The 14,307-nt window shown below is 52.9% G+C and overlaps 5 protein-coding genes across 5 annotated transcripts; 1 reads left to right on the top strand and 4 right to left on the bottom strand.

Annotated features, from left to right (window-relative positions):
• Positions 1-107: 107 nt before the first annotated feature.
• On the bottom strand, positions 108-2,089 carry HETIRDRAFT_146190 (putative metallo peptidase M16). The gene is made up of 5 exons (XM_009548373.1): positions 2,020-2,089; positions 1,476-1,965; positions 467-1,254; positions 316-411; positions 108-252 (listed from the first exon to the last, which is right to left on the bottom strand). The coding sequence occupies exons 1-4, from the start codon at positions 2,080-2,082 to the stop codon at positions 328-330; spliced, it is 1,425 nt and encodes a 474-aa protein (XP_009546668.1). The 5' UTR covers positions 2,083-2,089; the 3' UTR covers positions 108-252; positions 316-327.
• A 555-nt stretch (positions 2,090-2,644) lies between these two features.
• Positions 2,645-3,922, top strand: HETIRDRAFT_150398 (uncharacterized protein; the record flags this gene model as incomplete). The annotated part of the gene is made up of 7 exons (XM_009548372.1): positions 2,645-2,767; positions 2,831-2,906; positions 2,963-2,981; positions 3,066-3,513; positions 3,572-3,579; positions 3,648-3,796; positions 3,860-3,922. The coding sequence occupies exons 1-7, from the start codon at positions 2,718-2,720 to the stop codon at positions 3,920-3,922; spliced, it is 813 nt and encodes a 270-aa protein (XP_009546667.1). The 5' UTR covers positions 2,645-2,717.
• A 536-nt stretch (positions 3,923-4,458) lies between these two features.
• HETIRDRAFT_440169 (uncharacterized protein) lies at positions 4,459-6,538 on the bottom strand. Its single transcript, XM_009548371.1, has 4 exons — positions 5,391-6,538; positions 5,127-5,338; positions 4,925-5,059; positions 4,459-4,866 (listed from the first exon to the last, which is right to left on the bottom strand). The coding sequence occupies exons 1-4, from the start codon at positions 6,415-6,417 to the stop codon at positions 4,819-4,821; spliced, it is 1,422 nt and encodes a 473-aa protein (XP_009546666.1). The 5' UTR covers positions 6,418-6,538; the 3' UTR covers positions 4,459-4,818.
• Positions 6,539-10,374: 3,836 nt separating this feature from the next.
• On the bottom strand, positions 10,375-10,836 carry HETIRDRAFT_243525 (uncharacterized protein; the record flags this gene model as incomplete). The annotated part of the gene is made up of 1 exon (XM_009548370.2): positions 10,375-10,836. A coding segment is annotated over one exon (462 nt), but the record flags the coding sequence as incomplete, so codon positions are not given.
• A 964-nt stretch (positions 10,837-11,800) lies between these two features.
• On the bottom strand, positions 11,801-12,716 carry HETIRDRAFT_61380 (cysteine peptidase C56). Its single transcript, XM_009547579.1, has 3 exons — positions 12,344-12,716; positions 12,175-12,279; positions 11,801-12,116 (listed from the first exon to the last, which is right to left on the bottom strand). The coding sequence occupies exons 1-3, from the start codon at positions 12,689-12,691 to the stop codon at positions 11,889-11,891; spliced, it is 681 nt and encodes a 226-aa protein (XP_009545874.1). The 5' UTR covers positions 12,692-12,716; the 3' UTR covers positions 11,801-11,888.
• Between the last annotated feature and the right edge of the window lie 1,591 nt (positions 12,717-14,307).

Here is a 14,307-nt window from a genome sequence, read left to right as displayed (position 1 = left end):
CGAAAAAAGAGAAGAGCATCCGATTTGATTGTCAGTCTCTTGGAACCTTCCAAACCGAAAATTTTACCCGCACTCGCCGGTACCAATGCGCACCCAGCACCGAGCAATAAGGGGAATTAACAAGGTGATTTTGGATTCCGGTATCTACACGATTAACAAAAGGCGCGGAGATGTAAATGTCGGCGCCCATGCATCTACTTCTACGAAGGAAGCGCATGCGTGCAGTGACCGGACCACTACTCGCACGACCAGCTAATAAACAAAACGCAGTGTCAACCTACAGAGTACAGGAATCCGGGGTAATGTAGGGCGCACATGATTGATGCCTTAGTAGATCAAGGAAGACATGTCCGAGCGGATACGGTTGTAGTCGAGAAGACCCTCGATGGAGCCGAGCGCAGCCATGGAGAACTAGAAGATGACAAAGTCAGCACTTTGCTTGACTGATTGTGACAACACGACTTACATCCTTGTCCCAGATGTACTTCTGGGCGACGCGCTTGATCTCATCGACAGTCACCGCATCCACGGCGCTCTCGATCTGCTTCGGCGTCATCCTCCGCCCGCTCGTCACAATCTGCCTCCCGATGTCCTCCGCAATCGCGGTCGTCCCGTCAAGGCTAAGGAGCAAGCCGGCCTTCAACTGGCTCTTTGCCCGCTCAACCTCCGCAGAAGTTGGACCAATGCTCATCCGCGTCCACTCCCTCAATGTGAAGTGCATGAGGTCGTCGAGGTTCATCAAGTTCTCCGATACAAGGTAGATGCCCCAAAGGCCAGTGTCGGAATACGATGTCGAGAAGGACATGAAGCTGTTTGCGAGGTTGTTCTGGGAGATGATGCTCGAAAGGCGCGAAGAAAGCAGCGACGCGGAACCGAGAGCGCGGTCCCAGTTACCAAAGATGGACTGCATCACGAGCATAGGGTAATAGTCAGGCGATGACCAGCCGACACCTTCGACCGCGATGGCAATGTGCGCCGTCGGGATATCATCGTCACGAACACGGACTTCAGAACCGACGAAGTTGGTCCTCGGGTGCGCTAACCGGCCGAGCGGGATAGGATTTGGCGACACGGGGAGCGTTGAGAAAGATTTCTCCGCAGCCTTGACAAGCTCGGCGTGGTCGACACCGCCAGCTCCAACAAGAACCATCCGGTCAGCAGTGTAATTCGTCTTGATATAAGACGCAAGGTCATCCCGCTGAATGGACAGGATGTTCTTTTTCGGGCCAAGAATAGTGCGACCTAGGGCTTGACCTGCATTGTAAAGTCAGGAATCTGGCTCTGAGGGATCACAGCTGCACGACTGTTCAGCATGGTCGATTGAACCACGAGCGATAATGACACACCCCCCACACGAAATAGCTAACAAGCCTCGTACTGAAGACATGGTGTAATGTCTTGCGGCGTCATATATGGGAATAAGGGGATTCCCGGCTCTTTCGCCCAGCTGAACAGCGGCAAGATGCGTGACGTACCTTGGAAAGCGACCGAGTGCAAGTGATCGAAGACGACTTCCTCGTGTTGCTTGTCAACTTCCTGCTGCTCTCGGATGATGACATCCCGCTCCCGCTCGACCGCACTGCTCTCCAGCTTGGAGTTCTGAAGAATGTCTGAAATGATATCGACGGCCTGGGGAACGTCCTTGCGGAAGCTCTTCGCATAGTAGACGGTCTGCTCGCGAGAGGTGTAGGCGTTCAGGTGGGCACCGATGTTCTCGACTTCAAGCTCGAGGGCGTGTTGGGTGCGACGGTTGGTGCCCTTGAAAGCCATGTGCTCGAGGAAGTGAGCAGTCCCGTTCGTAGCGTCGGTCTCGGCGCGTGAGCCAGCGTCTATCCACACACCAACGGTCGCTGTCTGTGCATGAGGATGCGATTCCGTGGCGACGGTGAGACCATTAGAAAGGGTGGTGACCTCAGTGAACGGGCTCTGTGATGAGACAGCTGTCGCCAACGACCGTATGGGTGCCTGAGGACCGTTAGGTTTCAAATTTGGAGTTACAGGTGGTATTGTATCACTCACTGGACGACGCGCCGCACCGCGAAGAGCGCGCCCGAGCGAGGCGGAAAGGACACGAGAAACCATCAAGGCTATGGAAAAGTTGAGGATGAGGAATTCGGGCGTTCTCGGTGGTGGATCCTGCCGACGATTTCGGGCGCCGTTTCAACTCGCCGTCCACAGGCCGGCACGTGCACACATCTTTATGCGTGGACGTCGTGAGTGTCGATGGTCAGATGACAGTCATTGGGGGCGATGGGCGTAGCCTCAAGCGAGCAACGCCTTCTCGCGCATTATTTCTACAGTGCTTAGTTGAGCCACGAACATTGTATGGCAATAACCTTGACTGCACATGTATTGTTGATGTAAGTCCTTTGAAAATATCATATTCGAATAGTATCCTCCTCGTCTCTCCCCTCGACGTGGCGTCTGGCACTTTACCCTTCCCCCCATTTAAGGCCGTATTCTCACAATGCCCAACGTTTATCGGGCTACAGTAATGCCTGCTAATAATGCACGCTCATTGGCAATCATGTGACAGCTCGTCGGGTCCTCGGCATCTGCCGTCCGGATCCCGATTCCCCACTGCACTGGACGCAATAATATTTACCGACTGCACTTTCTTCTGTCTTTCCTTTCATCTGTTCATCGCTATTGGCATTCACCGGTTCTTTGATAAACTTCACCATAACCGGAAAATTTAATCTGAACGCTTTGCAACCATGAGACCTACTGCTACGCGGCTGCTCAACATCCTCGTTCCTGTGAAGCGGTGAGAGCAGTTAGGCAGTGTTATTATGGCCTGAGTGCTCATGGAGAAGCTTCACCAATCTAGATGCGTCGACTACGCTGTCAAAATTCGCGTCAACCCCCAGCAGACAGGCATTGACACGAATGTGAAGCACTCCATGGTGAGCAGCTTTGCCTAGTCCTCATGTATCCTCCTCACGCCAGTAATTTCCCGCAGAACCCATTTGATGAAATCGGTACGTTGACAATCCGTTTCTCCCATCTTCACACCTCCACAATCGCTATGCGAGAGCGTTCCGGATGCTGAAGCTTCCCTCCAGCCGTCGAAGAGGCCGTCCGCCTCCGCGAACGCCTCAAGGAAGAGATCAAATCAATAAAGGTCGTCACCATCGGCCCACCAAAGTCCGCCGAGACGCTCCGCACCGCGCTCGCCATGGGCGCCGACTCGGGCGTGCACATCGAAATCCCCGACTCTGCACCTGCGCCCGAGCCGCTGGGCATCGCGCGCGCGCTGCGCGCCCTTCTGCAGCGCGAGAAGGAGGCCGGGCGGGAGGTGGACCTGGTAATCCTGGGGAAGCAGGCTATTGACGATGACCTCGGGCAGACCGGACAGATGCTGGCGGCGTTGATGGGTGTGGGGCAGGCGACGTGCGCGAGCAAAGTGGATATCGACGTTAAGGGCAAGACGGTCTCGGTGAGGACAGAAATCGACGGAGGTGCGGAGGAGCTGAAGTGTCGGCTGCCGGCCGTGATCACGACGGATTTGCGGTAGGTGCCATTTCTGACTTTCACCTCCAGTTAGATGTTAACAAAGAACGATCTCTAGGCTGAACGGTACGCTCCATCTGAACAGCCATGACTATCTACCTCTTTACGATCAAGATGGCTGACAAACCATCTAGAACCACGCTACGCGTCCCTACCCAACATCATGAAGGCCAAGAAGAAACCCATCGAGAAACTGACGCCTGCGGATCTCGGTGTAGACCTCACACCGATCCTTGAGACGCTCAAGGTGGCAGAACCACCAAAACGCGTCGGCGGAGGCAAGGTCCGTATCTGCTGTGCACGTCTGTTGCGTTCGAGGCGAAGAAACTGATCCTCTGTCTCGCAGGTGGACAATGTGGACCAGCTGGTAGCGAAGCTCAAGGAAGCCGGGTTCACTGCTTCTGCGTAGCCTCCTTCGCCTTATGCAAGTGTATTGTAGCCCTGGGATCATATTGTCAGTTGTATATATCTGATGTCTCGCACTGCACTGGGCGGTCAGTGCGGTCATGTTTTCGTATTCCATACACAAATCATAGCAAGGGATATACTCGTGAGATCGGTTGTACGCTCATATTCTCTTTCACATTCACTCATCTCACTCAATAATTGTACTCAGCCTTTCATAATCAAATCATAGGGTCCTAGCCAGGCGACGGTTCGACGATGACGAGCGATCGTCAATAAACGGAACCTCCTCACTTACAGGCACAAAACGCCAATGCCCGTTTATATCTCAGCGCACGAGGGGCGGAATGTACTCGTCTTTGATCGATGCTATTATTTCCAGACAGGTCACAGAGCCTAACACCTAAGTACTCAAGTTCGAGAGCGATCGCAGACTCCGGACGTTAACCCGGCACGGGTTGACATTCATGATTGTCGAAGAGATTCACAAACCAAGAGACAGAAGAGTCGAGTCCGTTATACGGTGCGCACGACGGTTATAAAGACTTGCAGACCAACAGCAATGTATAACTCATAAGCCTGCTTCGAGGCGGATCGTCGACGTCGACTTCAAGAGAGGAGAAAGAGAAAACTACTACACGTAAAGGGAACGTGGCGATTTATGATGATGTACTTCTTCGTCTTCTGGTTATGCGCATTTGGGTAATGCAGAAAGCGTGCGTGAGAATGCGATGAAGATACACAAATTGGGTGTCGAGCGGGATTGGACGGGAAAGTATAAGAACAAAGGAAGGAGAGACGAGCAAGGGAGATGCGATGACGCCACAGCAGAATGAGACTCCTGAAAGAAATAGTCCGAGGAAAGCAATGAAATAGAGAAAGTACAGTATTTATATTTCATCACCCTGTTGTGGGTGTTTCAGTTGCCCCAGGTCCGGTGGAGACGCCCTAGATCAGGATATCAGCACTGTATGGGCCTCCACAAGATTGAATTGAGTGAACGCACTTGCGAACGACATGCGGGGCAGTTATTCCGCCCAGTCTGGAGCCATCGATCCACACAAGTCTTGTGGAATAAGTGTCGACATGTCATGAGTCGGAGATCCTCTTCAGGCGCATACTCCTCCAGACAGATCAGACACTGCGCATGCATACACGAGGTGAGCACTCAATGATACCGCAGAGTCATAGAACGAAGTGGGACTTACCCGCTCAACACAATTCGACGAAACGCGTCCATCGTTCTCGTACTGCTCCAAGTCTGACGGACGGATGACCTCGAGGCCAGACTTCGCGATGTCCTCCCTTGTCGCAGTCGGTGGCTTGACCTGGCCCAACATCTCGGCGAGCTCCCACAGCGCCTCGAAAGAGTCGAGCGGGTCGTTGCCCGTCACCAAGTGATGATTTGGCGGGTAATAGCCTGCATACGCTTAGTTTCATTTTGAGACATCGTGACGAGGGAGAGCACATACCACCGATGACGTAGATGAAGAATGTCGTCGAGCCAGTTTCGCCAGCCTGTGGTCCGTTCGCTGCCTCCCCCCGCCTCCCGGGCCGCAGCCCTCGGAACGCATCTGCCGCCCGCGAACGCCACGGGCGTCCTCTCGGCGCGCCACCCACGCTCCGCTCGTCGTCCCCGTACTCCGAATCAACACCACCGTCGTCACCGGCGCTATCGCCATCGGGCGCGTCTCCGTGCAGATAAGCGTTCTGTTCGGGCGTACTACGACCAATGACCGACTGCAATCCGACGAGAATAACGGGGACGATCATGTTTTCACCTGCAGGAGGCGCGTCGCCGCTTGCACTGGCAGGAGTGTCCGTACCAGAGGGTGTCGGCATCCCCGAAGGCACGCTGTCCGAGTCAAGTGCAGCAGATGACGGCGGTAGCAGTCCGTGCCCCTGGGCATTGGGCGCGTGCTGAGGCGGGAAGCGATACAACCTCCACCAATTTATGCCACCACCCGGACGACGCTCCGACCCAGAAGCAGTCCGAGAGTGGGGAACCTGAGGGGGAGGCTGAGGAGCCGCGCTCGGCGCACCGGGCTGAGGTTCGTGGTCGGCCAAAGACGCGATTGCCCTGTCCTCATCATCAGAATCCGAGTCCGATGAATCCTCGCGCGCTGTTGGATCATCGACTTCTGCATCATCTGCGCTGGGACGCTGGTTACCTTCACCTGTGGGGTCTGCTGCATGTTGGGGCTGTGCTGTGTTTTCTTCAGCGAGATTATTGGACGCCGTAGGCCAAGGCAACAAGTCGGAACGTTCTTCGTCAGCAGGCGATTGAGAAGCAGTAGCAGGATCAGATGTTTGGGACGGTGCCTCGGCCTCATCCTGGACGACATCCTCAGATAACGTCCGCCTGAGGTCAACTTGCAGATCCATGAGGAATCGCTCAAAACTATCTTCTGGAGGTAAAGTATCGTCGGTAGAGGGCGATTGGCTGCCCGCTTCCTGATTTGCATTTGAACCATCTGCATTGTTGTGATCGAGCCTCATGCCCAAGTTGAACGCCCTCGCTACTTCCGCCAACAGCTGTGCCCTAGGATCCGCTGCACTGTCTGCGGGAGAATTCGCAGAGCCACTGCTAGGAATGTTCCGCCCAGTGAGGAGACCAATTCGATCCCGCAGGCTATCCCAGGCGCCACGCATTCTTTCTCTGCCAGATGGAGGCTGTGCTCCGATGCTGCCGAAGGACCCTAGGCCCGCGGTGGGCGTAGGGGAAGTGGGTCGATTGGCAGCCAGATCAGATTCTGGAGCTGTGGAATTTGAGGGCTGTAGATTGGTCGCGCCAGGAAGGGCTAGCCCAGATGAGAAAAGGGGATCCGAGGATCCTGTGACCAAGGAAGCTGCTGTTGCTGCTGTTGCAACACTGCAAGGATGCATTATTAGATTGTTATCCAACGGCTTAATTAGACTAAAGTAAATATACCTGAGTAGGGTGCCAAGGACATCGATACTGGTAGACGAAAGAGGGGCAGGTCGGGGTGGCGCCTGCGGTTCAGCGGAAGTCCGCGCCGAAGGGTTGTCCCCCATAGGCGAGGACGCTGCGTGAACGTCCTCGCTCGTGGCACTAGACTCGTTTTGAGGGGAGTCAGATTCACTGTTTCCTCGTTCAGAGGCCTCAGAATGCGATTGAGTGTCTGGAGAGATGTAGGACGTTGGGCGCGAGCGAATTGGTCGGGAGATCAAAGAGGACAGCCTGCTGCGTCCGACGTTCCTGCCTAATGCGGGAACTGACGACGAGCGCCTAGCATGAGGAGCGGAGGGCTGGTTGGCCGCAGCGACGTCGCTTGTGTGTACGACGCCCTGCACGACGACCAGGGTGCCAGCGGGCGGGAAGTGGCGTCCAGGGCCTCGCATAAGTCCTTCACCAGAAGGAACAAGCTGCGGTCCTGTGAGTGGAGTCTCGACCGGTGGCTGAGGCGGCTCGTCTATCGAGAACGGGTGGAAGTCTTCCTCATCGGTTGATTGCTCTGACTGTGCATCACTTCCAGAGTCGGCCTCCGATTGTGCGAGCTCTGCTTGCTGCGGGGAGACGATGCGGGCCGTCGGTGGTTCATCGTGGGGAGCTGCAGAGTCGTCGATGTAGGAGCATCCACCTGGCTCAGAGGAAGGCGTCGGCTCAACCGCCGGCGGCTCGCTCGTCCTTTCTGCACCCTTGCCAGTCAACGCACTCCCAGAAGCTCCCTCAACATCTCGCTGCCCGAATTCATTTAGTGACCCCACCGGCCCCTCGTGTGTCTCCGTCGGCGCTCTACTCCATCGCTTCGATATTCGCAATCCTCGTCGCCCCGCCGAAGGACGATTACCACGGTCGGTGATATTTGATGTGAGAGTGTCTATCCGGTTGCGCACGGAGCCGGACAACGACCTGGACTTTCCTGTGATGGATCCCAGAATGCTCTTGCGCTTTGAGCGCTTCGAAGAGTCGGAGGCATCAGCAGACATTTGGGGGTCGAGGGAAGAACGGGGATGCCGGTCGGAACCAGACATAGCGTCGCCATCGGACCGACTATCAGTTGACTGCGATATTGGGATATTTGTGGGTGGTGCGGGAGCTGGTGGCGACAGTCGTGAGGTGCGTTGGCCCATTCTCTAGCAAGCTGGGGAGATACGAGGTGGGTGCGACCCTGCGCAGTGAGGAGGCGGATGTGAGGAGAAAGGCGGTACTAATAGACAGAGGAAGTATTATAAAGCTCGTGGAGGAGCCCGACGGCCTCGCTGGTACGAGCAAGAAAGAGATGGGGGAAGGAAAGATGAGGGCTGTGGGATGGATGGTGGGGGTCGTTGTACAAGGAGTGAATGGCGACTCAACGCCACCGCGCCTGCTTATGTTACGCCATCGTCACTCAGCCCGCCTTTCCGAGCACGCTCGCCGTTCCGTCCGCCGTTCATTTCCCCACAATAAACAACGTCCTGATTTATCTCTTGAGCCAATCACCTAACATTAACAGCCTCGTCCCTCGATTTACGTGGCACAACACCCGTTTCCCAACACCTGCGCAGCCTCGCCACCACAGCGCAGATCAGCTTCTTGACTCATGCACGCAGGTGCGAATGCGCCCAACAGACAGAATTAGAACCTAGGCCGGATGTTTCGAACCGAATACACCTTGGAGAGCTGGGCCACAAAGAAATACCATCGGACTAAAGAACCTGATATAGCTGGATAGGGTTCGATGGGCTATCCGAGACATCGATGCACCGATTCAATACTTACATTCAGCTGTGCTTCGTCATCGTCCATCACCAAGTCAGGGTAGCCAGACCGCCCCCCACCGTGCATCTCCATGTCGATCTCTCGTCCATCCGATTCAAAATAAACCCGTTTTCGCTCGATGCTAAGAACGTATTCTCGAATACCTGGATATTTCCTTGTCCTTTTGTCTGCGTCAATCGGTCCGGAGCCACATCGCTTAGTGAAGTCAGGAACGTAAGCGTTTGACGCCGAGGGTTCCCTTCTAATAGGGATCTCGGCAGCTTGGTGGAGGCGCCCAGAGAACGGTGGCAAAGCTTTTGAGAAGATGGGATTGAGATATGTGGGATCTAGCTCTGGAGGCGACTTACCCGCACCGAAGTACCCTCAACTGGGGCTGCGTCAGATTCAAGGGACATCGTGCCACGTTTTGGGTCTCCTGACATGATCCTGTAGACCTGGGTCGGCTACGATACACTTGTAAGGTACATCTCCCGACACAATATAAATATTATCTCACTTGGTCTTCGCGGATGACGCTGAGACAGAAGTCATCAATCTTCGCTGCTTCGCTATCTATTCCACTCTTTTGTATAGCAGTGAGCAACAGCTGTGAAGGATTGCCGCAGTCCAATTCGTGGACCAAATTTCCTTCTGATCTGACAATCCTTTTATCGCCAACGAGCTTACAGATAAAAAGACTGCATACCTAGTGACTGTCAACACAGGGGTGATAGCTTTTAAGCCCGGAAAGGCGCTGACGACTGTGGGTTTGATAGGCGATGTGAGCGCCAGCCCCACCGCGCCAGAGGAGTACACCAATTGATCGTGGAGAAGAGTAAATGGCCTTCCCGTAACGAAAGGCGTCGAGGTGGTGATCAGGCCTACCTTGTGATCACAAACACAGACATGTTATTCCACAGGGTATGTTGCAGAGACCAGCACACTCATCCTAACTGACTTTCGTGGCATTTGTAAACGCGCTCAACGCATTGTTGAGCCCTTCTGGATGGTTATCTGTCAATGTAATCACAGTATGTACATCGCTGGGACTATGAGCGGGGGCTGTGAGCGGTGCGAGCGCGAACGAGCAGACGAACTTTGCACCTAATAGCCTTAAGTTCCAGGGGGAGGTCATCGCTCTGCACGCTCCGACTCCAAACATCCTCCCAGTTCACCTTGTCTTCCAGACCTCTAAAGTCGATCGGACGACTATCGCCTTTCTTCCGCATCGCGTGCCATCTTCCTACCTGCGTATCTGCGCGTCCTGGGATATCGCTCCTGAACGGCACACATGTCTCCTTGTCGAAAAAAGCGAGCGAACATGCGATATAGTCCCCTGTCAAAGGCGGCGATATTGGGAGCGGTGCGGAGATGCATCCTATGTTTTCATGAGAAGAAAGACTAGTCAGCGCCGAGATGAGTGATTCCAGGGACGAGGTGGGTGTATTGGATGAAAGTGTGAAGAGAAGAGGATGTTTCAAGAAAGCTTTCGGAACTTCGAAGAGGTGAGACAGAAGTGCGGTCGGAGAGCGAGCAAGGACGGTGCTGGCATGGAGTATCATGGCAAGATGGTAAACGACGTAAAGGGGATACGGCTGACCCCGCAATTGTTTGACCAAGATCCATATATCCACAGCTGCGTGTATAGTATACATTGAAGGTGACAGATGGTACGACACAGACGACATCATGAAGGTTATGGAAATCCGTCCTACGTGCTCAAAAATACTACAGAGATGAAAATTCTGACCTTACTACGAGAACCACCCCTTTGGTTTATATTCCTCTGCATCTTTCACCTCCCCGTCTCTCTTCTGCCTCAGAGCCTCCAGAATAGCGCTCACGCCCTCAACGTTCCCGACACTTGCCCGTCCGCCATCCCAGTCTACGACAATCGGCCACTGGATGGCATTAGGGTTGTGACTCGCGAGACGGACGAGGGCTTCGGCGTTATGTGGGCGATCAGGGAGTGCTGGAGTAGACGGGTGCGACGAGAGCAGCCTCGCGATGTGGTGAGGATCAGAAGAGTCGCCGACCGAAGGCAGGTAGGAGAGGATGGTCTTCACTTGGTCGGCGGTTGGCGGTGTGTTCTCGATCACTTCGAGATTGAACCGCAGCGGTGGTGCAGAAGATTTTCCAGGAGGATACGGAGAAGAGAGAGCGGATTGTAAGATTGCTAAGGCTCTGTTGGACGGAGGAGAGGAAGGGTTATGACTGTGAAGCAATAAGTACACTGCTATGGAAGAGTTCCCTGTGGACAACGTTCGGGACTCACAAGATGGATATCTGAGGCTGTCAGAAATCATAATGCATGAGCAGCCCTTGAAAGTTGACACTGTTGACGATGTGCACTCACAATCGACCTCTTGAAAGAAGAGAACATCGCGGTTAACGGCAAGTCGTTGACTTCGAAGCCTCGCGGGCCGGTCGGTGCCGATGCAGTTCCACTTCCCTCCACTACTTTTTGAACCGACAAGTAACCTCTGGCTTCAATTATCCAACCCTATTCTTAGTTCAATGTCAAACGCTCGTTCATAAACACTGGAGACAGGAGTCGATGGCGATTGGAGAAGCGCGGCGCAGAAACGAACGGTCCTGGGCAAAATTCGTGTTTCGTGGTCTCAATCTTCTCCCTTCTCGGAAGGGACCAATATGCCAGCGTCTGTAATATTTGACTGGACGCCAGCTCGCCAATCACAATATACTCACGAACATGCGGGTTTTTACTCACTCTTCCAGACAAGGTCCGTACGTTTATCCGTTTGCTGTTCAAATTACGCTCGTTTGACGCTGAAGGCGAGGTGCAGCGAGCTTGCGCAGGAGTGTTTCCAGTTCGTCGTGAAGGAGATATACTGGCGCGTTATGAGAGCGTACATTGCTCTCGAAGATGTCGGCCATTGCAAAGACAATGACAGCACTAAGCGGCAGAGCGATCCAGTAGTGGATTGGTATCTGGACCGCGATGGATGGGAAAAGAGGAATGGGGGCGCGAAAGGTTGAAGCAACGGACAAGGGAAGACAAAATGTGGAAAATGTGTGGACGATCGGAGGCATGCTCCCCACCGTGTGTACAAGATAATCGCCTTCTCGTTGTCAGATAGACAGTTCCAGGACTCCCGATTTAATTTTTGGGTGTGCATCTGGTGTCAATTCATCGCCCATCGCAGGTGCGAGTAATGTCAAGGCATGTGAAAATTAGGTGCGTCCCATTGATCAGTGACAGTCCCTATTCCTGGTTATCTACACATCCATGCGCGGTCATGCACGCTCAAACCAGACCGTACTTTGCAGCGAACGGGTCCGTCAGAGGATCTTCCGACGGAATGTACTCCAGCACCAACGCTGCCTTCTCCGCGACCTCTTCCCCGTACACTTCCTTAAGGAACGCGTAACTAAGGTCTAAGCCGGCAGTGAGACCGCTGCTCGTCCAAATGTTTCCGTCGTTCATGAAGCGGGCTTTTGGTATCCAGGACACGTTGGTTCCTTGAGAAGACACCTATTTCAAATAGGTCAGTCACAAGCCGTCCTCCAACATTATGAGAGCAATAACTCACCCAAGACCAGAAGGACTTACTCCCTGCAGCCCGCTTATTGTCGAGTAGTCCTGAGGCTGCAATAATAGCACCACCGGTGCATATTCCAATCAGGTACTTCAAGGTCTGCAAGGACAAGGAATAAAGTCGCTCAGATTCTGTAGCTATCCGAAGTCAAGAAGCAACTTACAGGGTATCGTGTCTTCAAGAAATCTGTCACTCTTCCGTCCAATATCACTTCCTCTGAGGCCGTCCCTCCCGGAACAACAATGACATCCACATCGGGAGCATTGTCGAGGGAAAAATCGGCCACCATCCTTTGCTCGCCGCCCAAAAAGGCGGGCTTTATCTTCGTGATATAATTCTGGCCGACTTTCGTAGACACCACATTGGAGGCCTCCGCGCTGATGAGATGGATCTTGAGGGGGAGGTCGAGGGAGATAACGTTGAGAAATTCGAGGAGGGTATAGATGTCTAGAATAGACATGCCCTCGTAGAGGAGTACACCGTAGACAAGAGAAAGGTTGGTGGTTGACATTTCGATGTGAGAAGACGCTGACAATAGGCAATGCAAGATGGAGCACAGGAAGCAGAATTGTCCAGTTTTTATGGTGGATAAGCTAAGCGCCCAGCATTGCCTCATGTCAGCGGCAGTGTTTAGTTCTGCATACGCGTTCTTTCGGCGGTCAGGCTTTCGGAATAAACTGACCAAGCGTCAGTCCAAACATCTCTGTCTATGTATAATATGATTGCAGGGCCATGCAATGCTCGTAATCTCGGTGTTTCACCGCACACCTGATTTCGCGGCGTGACGACGTCGTTCGGCACTGAAAGTCGCCCATCTCGAGGTACGGCCGAATAAATGCAAGCCCGATATCCTACAGTTCGCTCCCATTATTAAAACACTAGTAAGTTATTTCAATCGGCACCTCTGGACTTAAGCCTATTGATGATGATATCATACCATATACGACTAGAGCTAGGCCAAGTGCCTATGAGGATATATCAAGGTCACCTTTTGACTCAAATACTCGACCCGTGTACAACCTACCTCAAGACGGTCTCAAAACCTCCTATCCCTGTCTTGACATATCTGTGAACGCACTGGAATCTGTGGACCATTCATTCGTGGTTCTTTCCGCTCCATAAATAATACGACCCTAGCGATTTTCCATCTCCATCAAGACTTAAGCGCTTAAGCGCTCAGTCTTTGTAATTTATCGGCGACATGTTCGAATCCCCCTGAGGTGTTTTTTCACGACCGTTCCTTGGACAAATGATACGGCTCGATGGTATGAGTCTTCACCACACGCTTACATGGGCATTGATCTGTGGTACAATGTATGTACGTTCGCGTCCTCGGGCGATTTCATTTTCATAAATCCTTCTCAAGTCGCAAAGATTGAATTGAGAAGAAAAATGCAGATCTCGATCCGATCTCCCAGAGATGCCATGTTCGAGCTGTAAGTGGGAATTGTGTCCAGTTGCTTTTCTGGATCTCTAACTGTCATCTTCTCCTGGCAGCAGTATTGACCTCAATATGCTCAATGTTGAGTTGATGGTATACAAGCAGTCCTGAGGCAAGTTATTGATCAAACTTTCAGATCAAGAGCAGGCTTACAAGTTTCTCTAGAGGCTTCGTGAGCGCCTATACGATTTCGTGCCTTGTATGCACACTCGGAGAGGAACTTCGTCACCATCAAACACAAAGAGTTGACTCATTTTATCCCTACAATTTGACTGCATGTCCACCGTCATGTCTCTGGCCTACGGATACAAGATCGTACAAGACAATTACCTGTTCATGGGACAGGTGGACAAAATATAGAGTAGATCGTCGACAGAGTCACAACCAACGGCTTCTTTGATAAACCCACTTTCGACATTCCACTACTTACCATCTTCGGTGTTATGACGTCCAGACAGAGACAGGTGACCCAGTCCATGAGATGGTTTATACCCCATTGAGCTTCATCAGGCAAGTGCTCTTCGTTCCTATCTCATCAGTACCTTGCTCTTTTTGATTCAGTTTGACAGTTCACAACGTGCAGAAAAAGATAATGACGAGACCTATCAAAGTTTGTTTGTAGATGAGTCAAATTTTCTATAAATGAATTACTTCCCGGCACCCACAACTGACAGCTATGGCTGGTG

The sequence above is a fragment of the Heterobasidion irregulare genome, assembly GCF_000320585.1.
Source record: "Heterobasidion irregulare TC 32-1 unplaced genomic scaffold scaffold_05, whole genome shotgun sequence".
Taxonomy (NCBI): Eukaryota; Fungi; Basidiomycota; class Agaricomycetes; order Russulales; family Bondarzewiaceae; genus Heterobasidion; species Heterobasidion irregulare.
Note: the sequence above shows the minus strand (reverse complement) of the source record. Positions and strands in the feature narration are given on the sequence as shown.

Coding starts and splice junctions, on each gene's coding strand:
- HETIRDRAFT_61380 (XM_009547579.1), bottom strand. CDS start 12,691: ATGTCAACCACCAACCTTTCTCTTGTCTACGGTGTACTCCTCTACGAG. Junction 12,280..12,343: donor TCTTGAAGACACGATACCCT/GTAAGTTGCTTC, acceptor TTGTCCTTGCAG/ACCTTGAAGTACCTGATTGG. Junction 12,117..12,174: donor GTAAGTCCTTCTGGTCTTGG/GTGAGTTATTGC, acceptor TATTTGAAATAG/GTGTCTTCTCAAGGAACCAA.
- HETIRDRAFT_146190 (XM_009548373.1), bottom strand. CDS start 2,082: ATGGTTTCTCGTGTCCTTTCCGCCTCGCTCGGGCGCGCTCTTCGCGGT. Junction 1,255..1,475: donor GCACTCGGTCGCTTTCCAAG/GTACGTCACGCA, acceptor TTTACAATGCAG/GTCAAGCCCTAGGTCGCACT. Junction 412..466: donor AGTACATCTGGGACAAGGAT/GTAAGTCGTGTT, acceptor GTCATCTTCTAG/TTCTCCATGGCTGCGCTCGG.
- HETIRDRAFT_440169 (XM_009548371.1), bottom strand. CDS start 6,417: ATGAGGCTCGATCACAACAATGCAGATGGTTCAAATGCAAATCAGGAA. Junction 5,339..5,390: donor CTTCATCTACGTCATCGGTG/GTATGTGCTCTC, acceptor AAGCGTATGCAG/GCTATTACCCGCCAAATCAT. Junction 4,867..4,924: donor GCCCCGCATGTCGTTCGCAA/GTGCGTTCACTC, acceptor ATCCTGATCTAG/GGCGTCTCCACCGGACCTGG.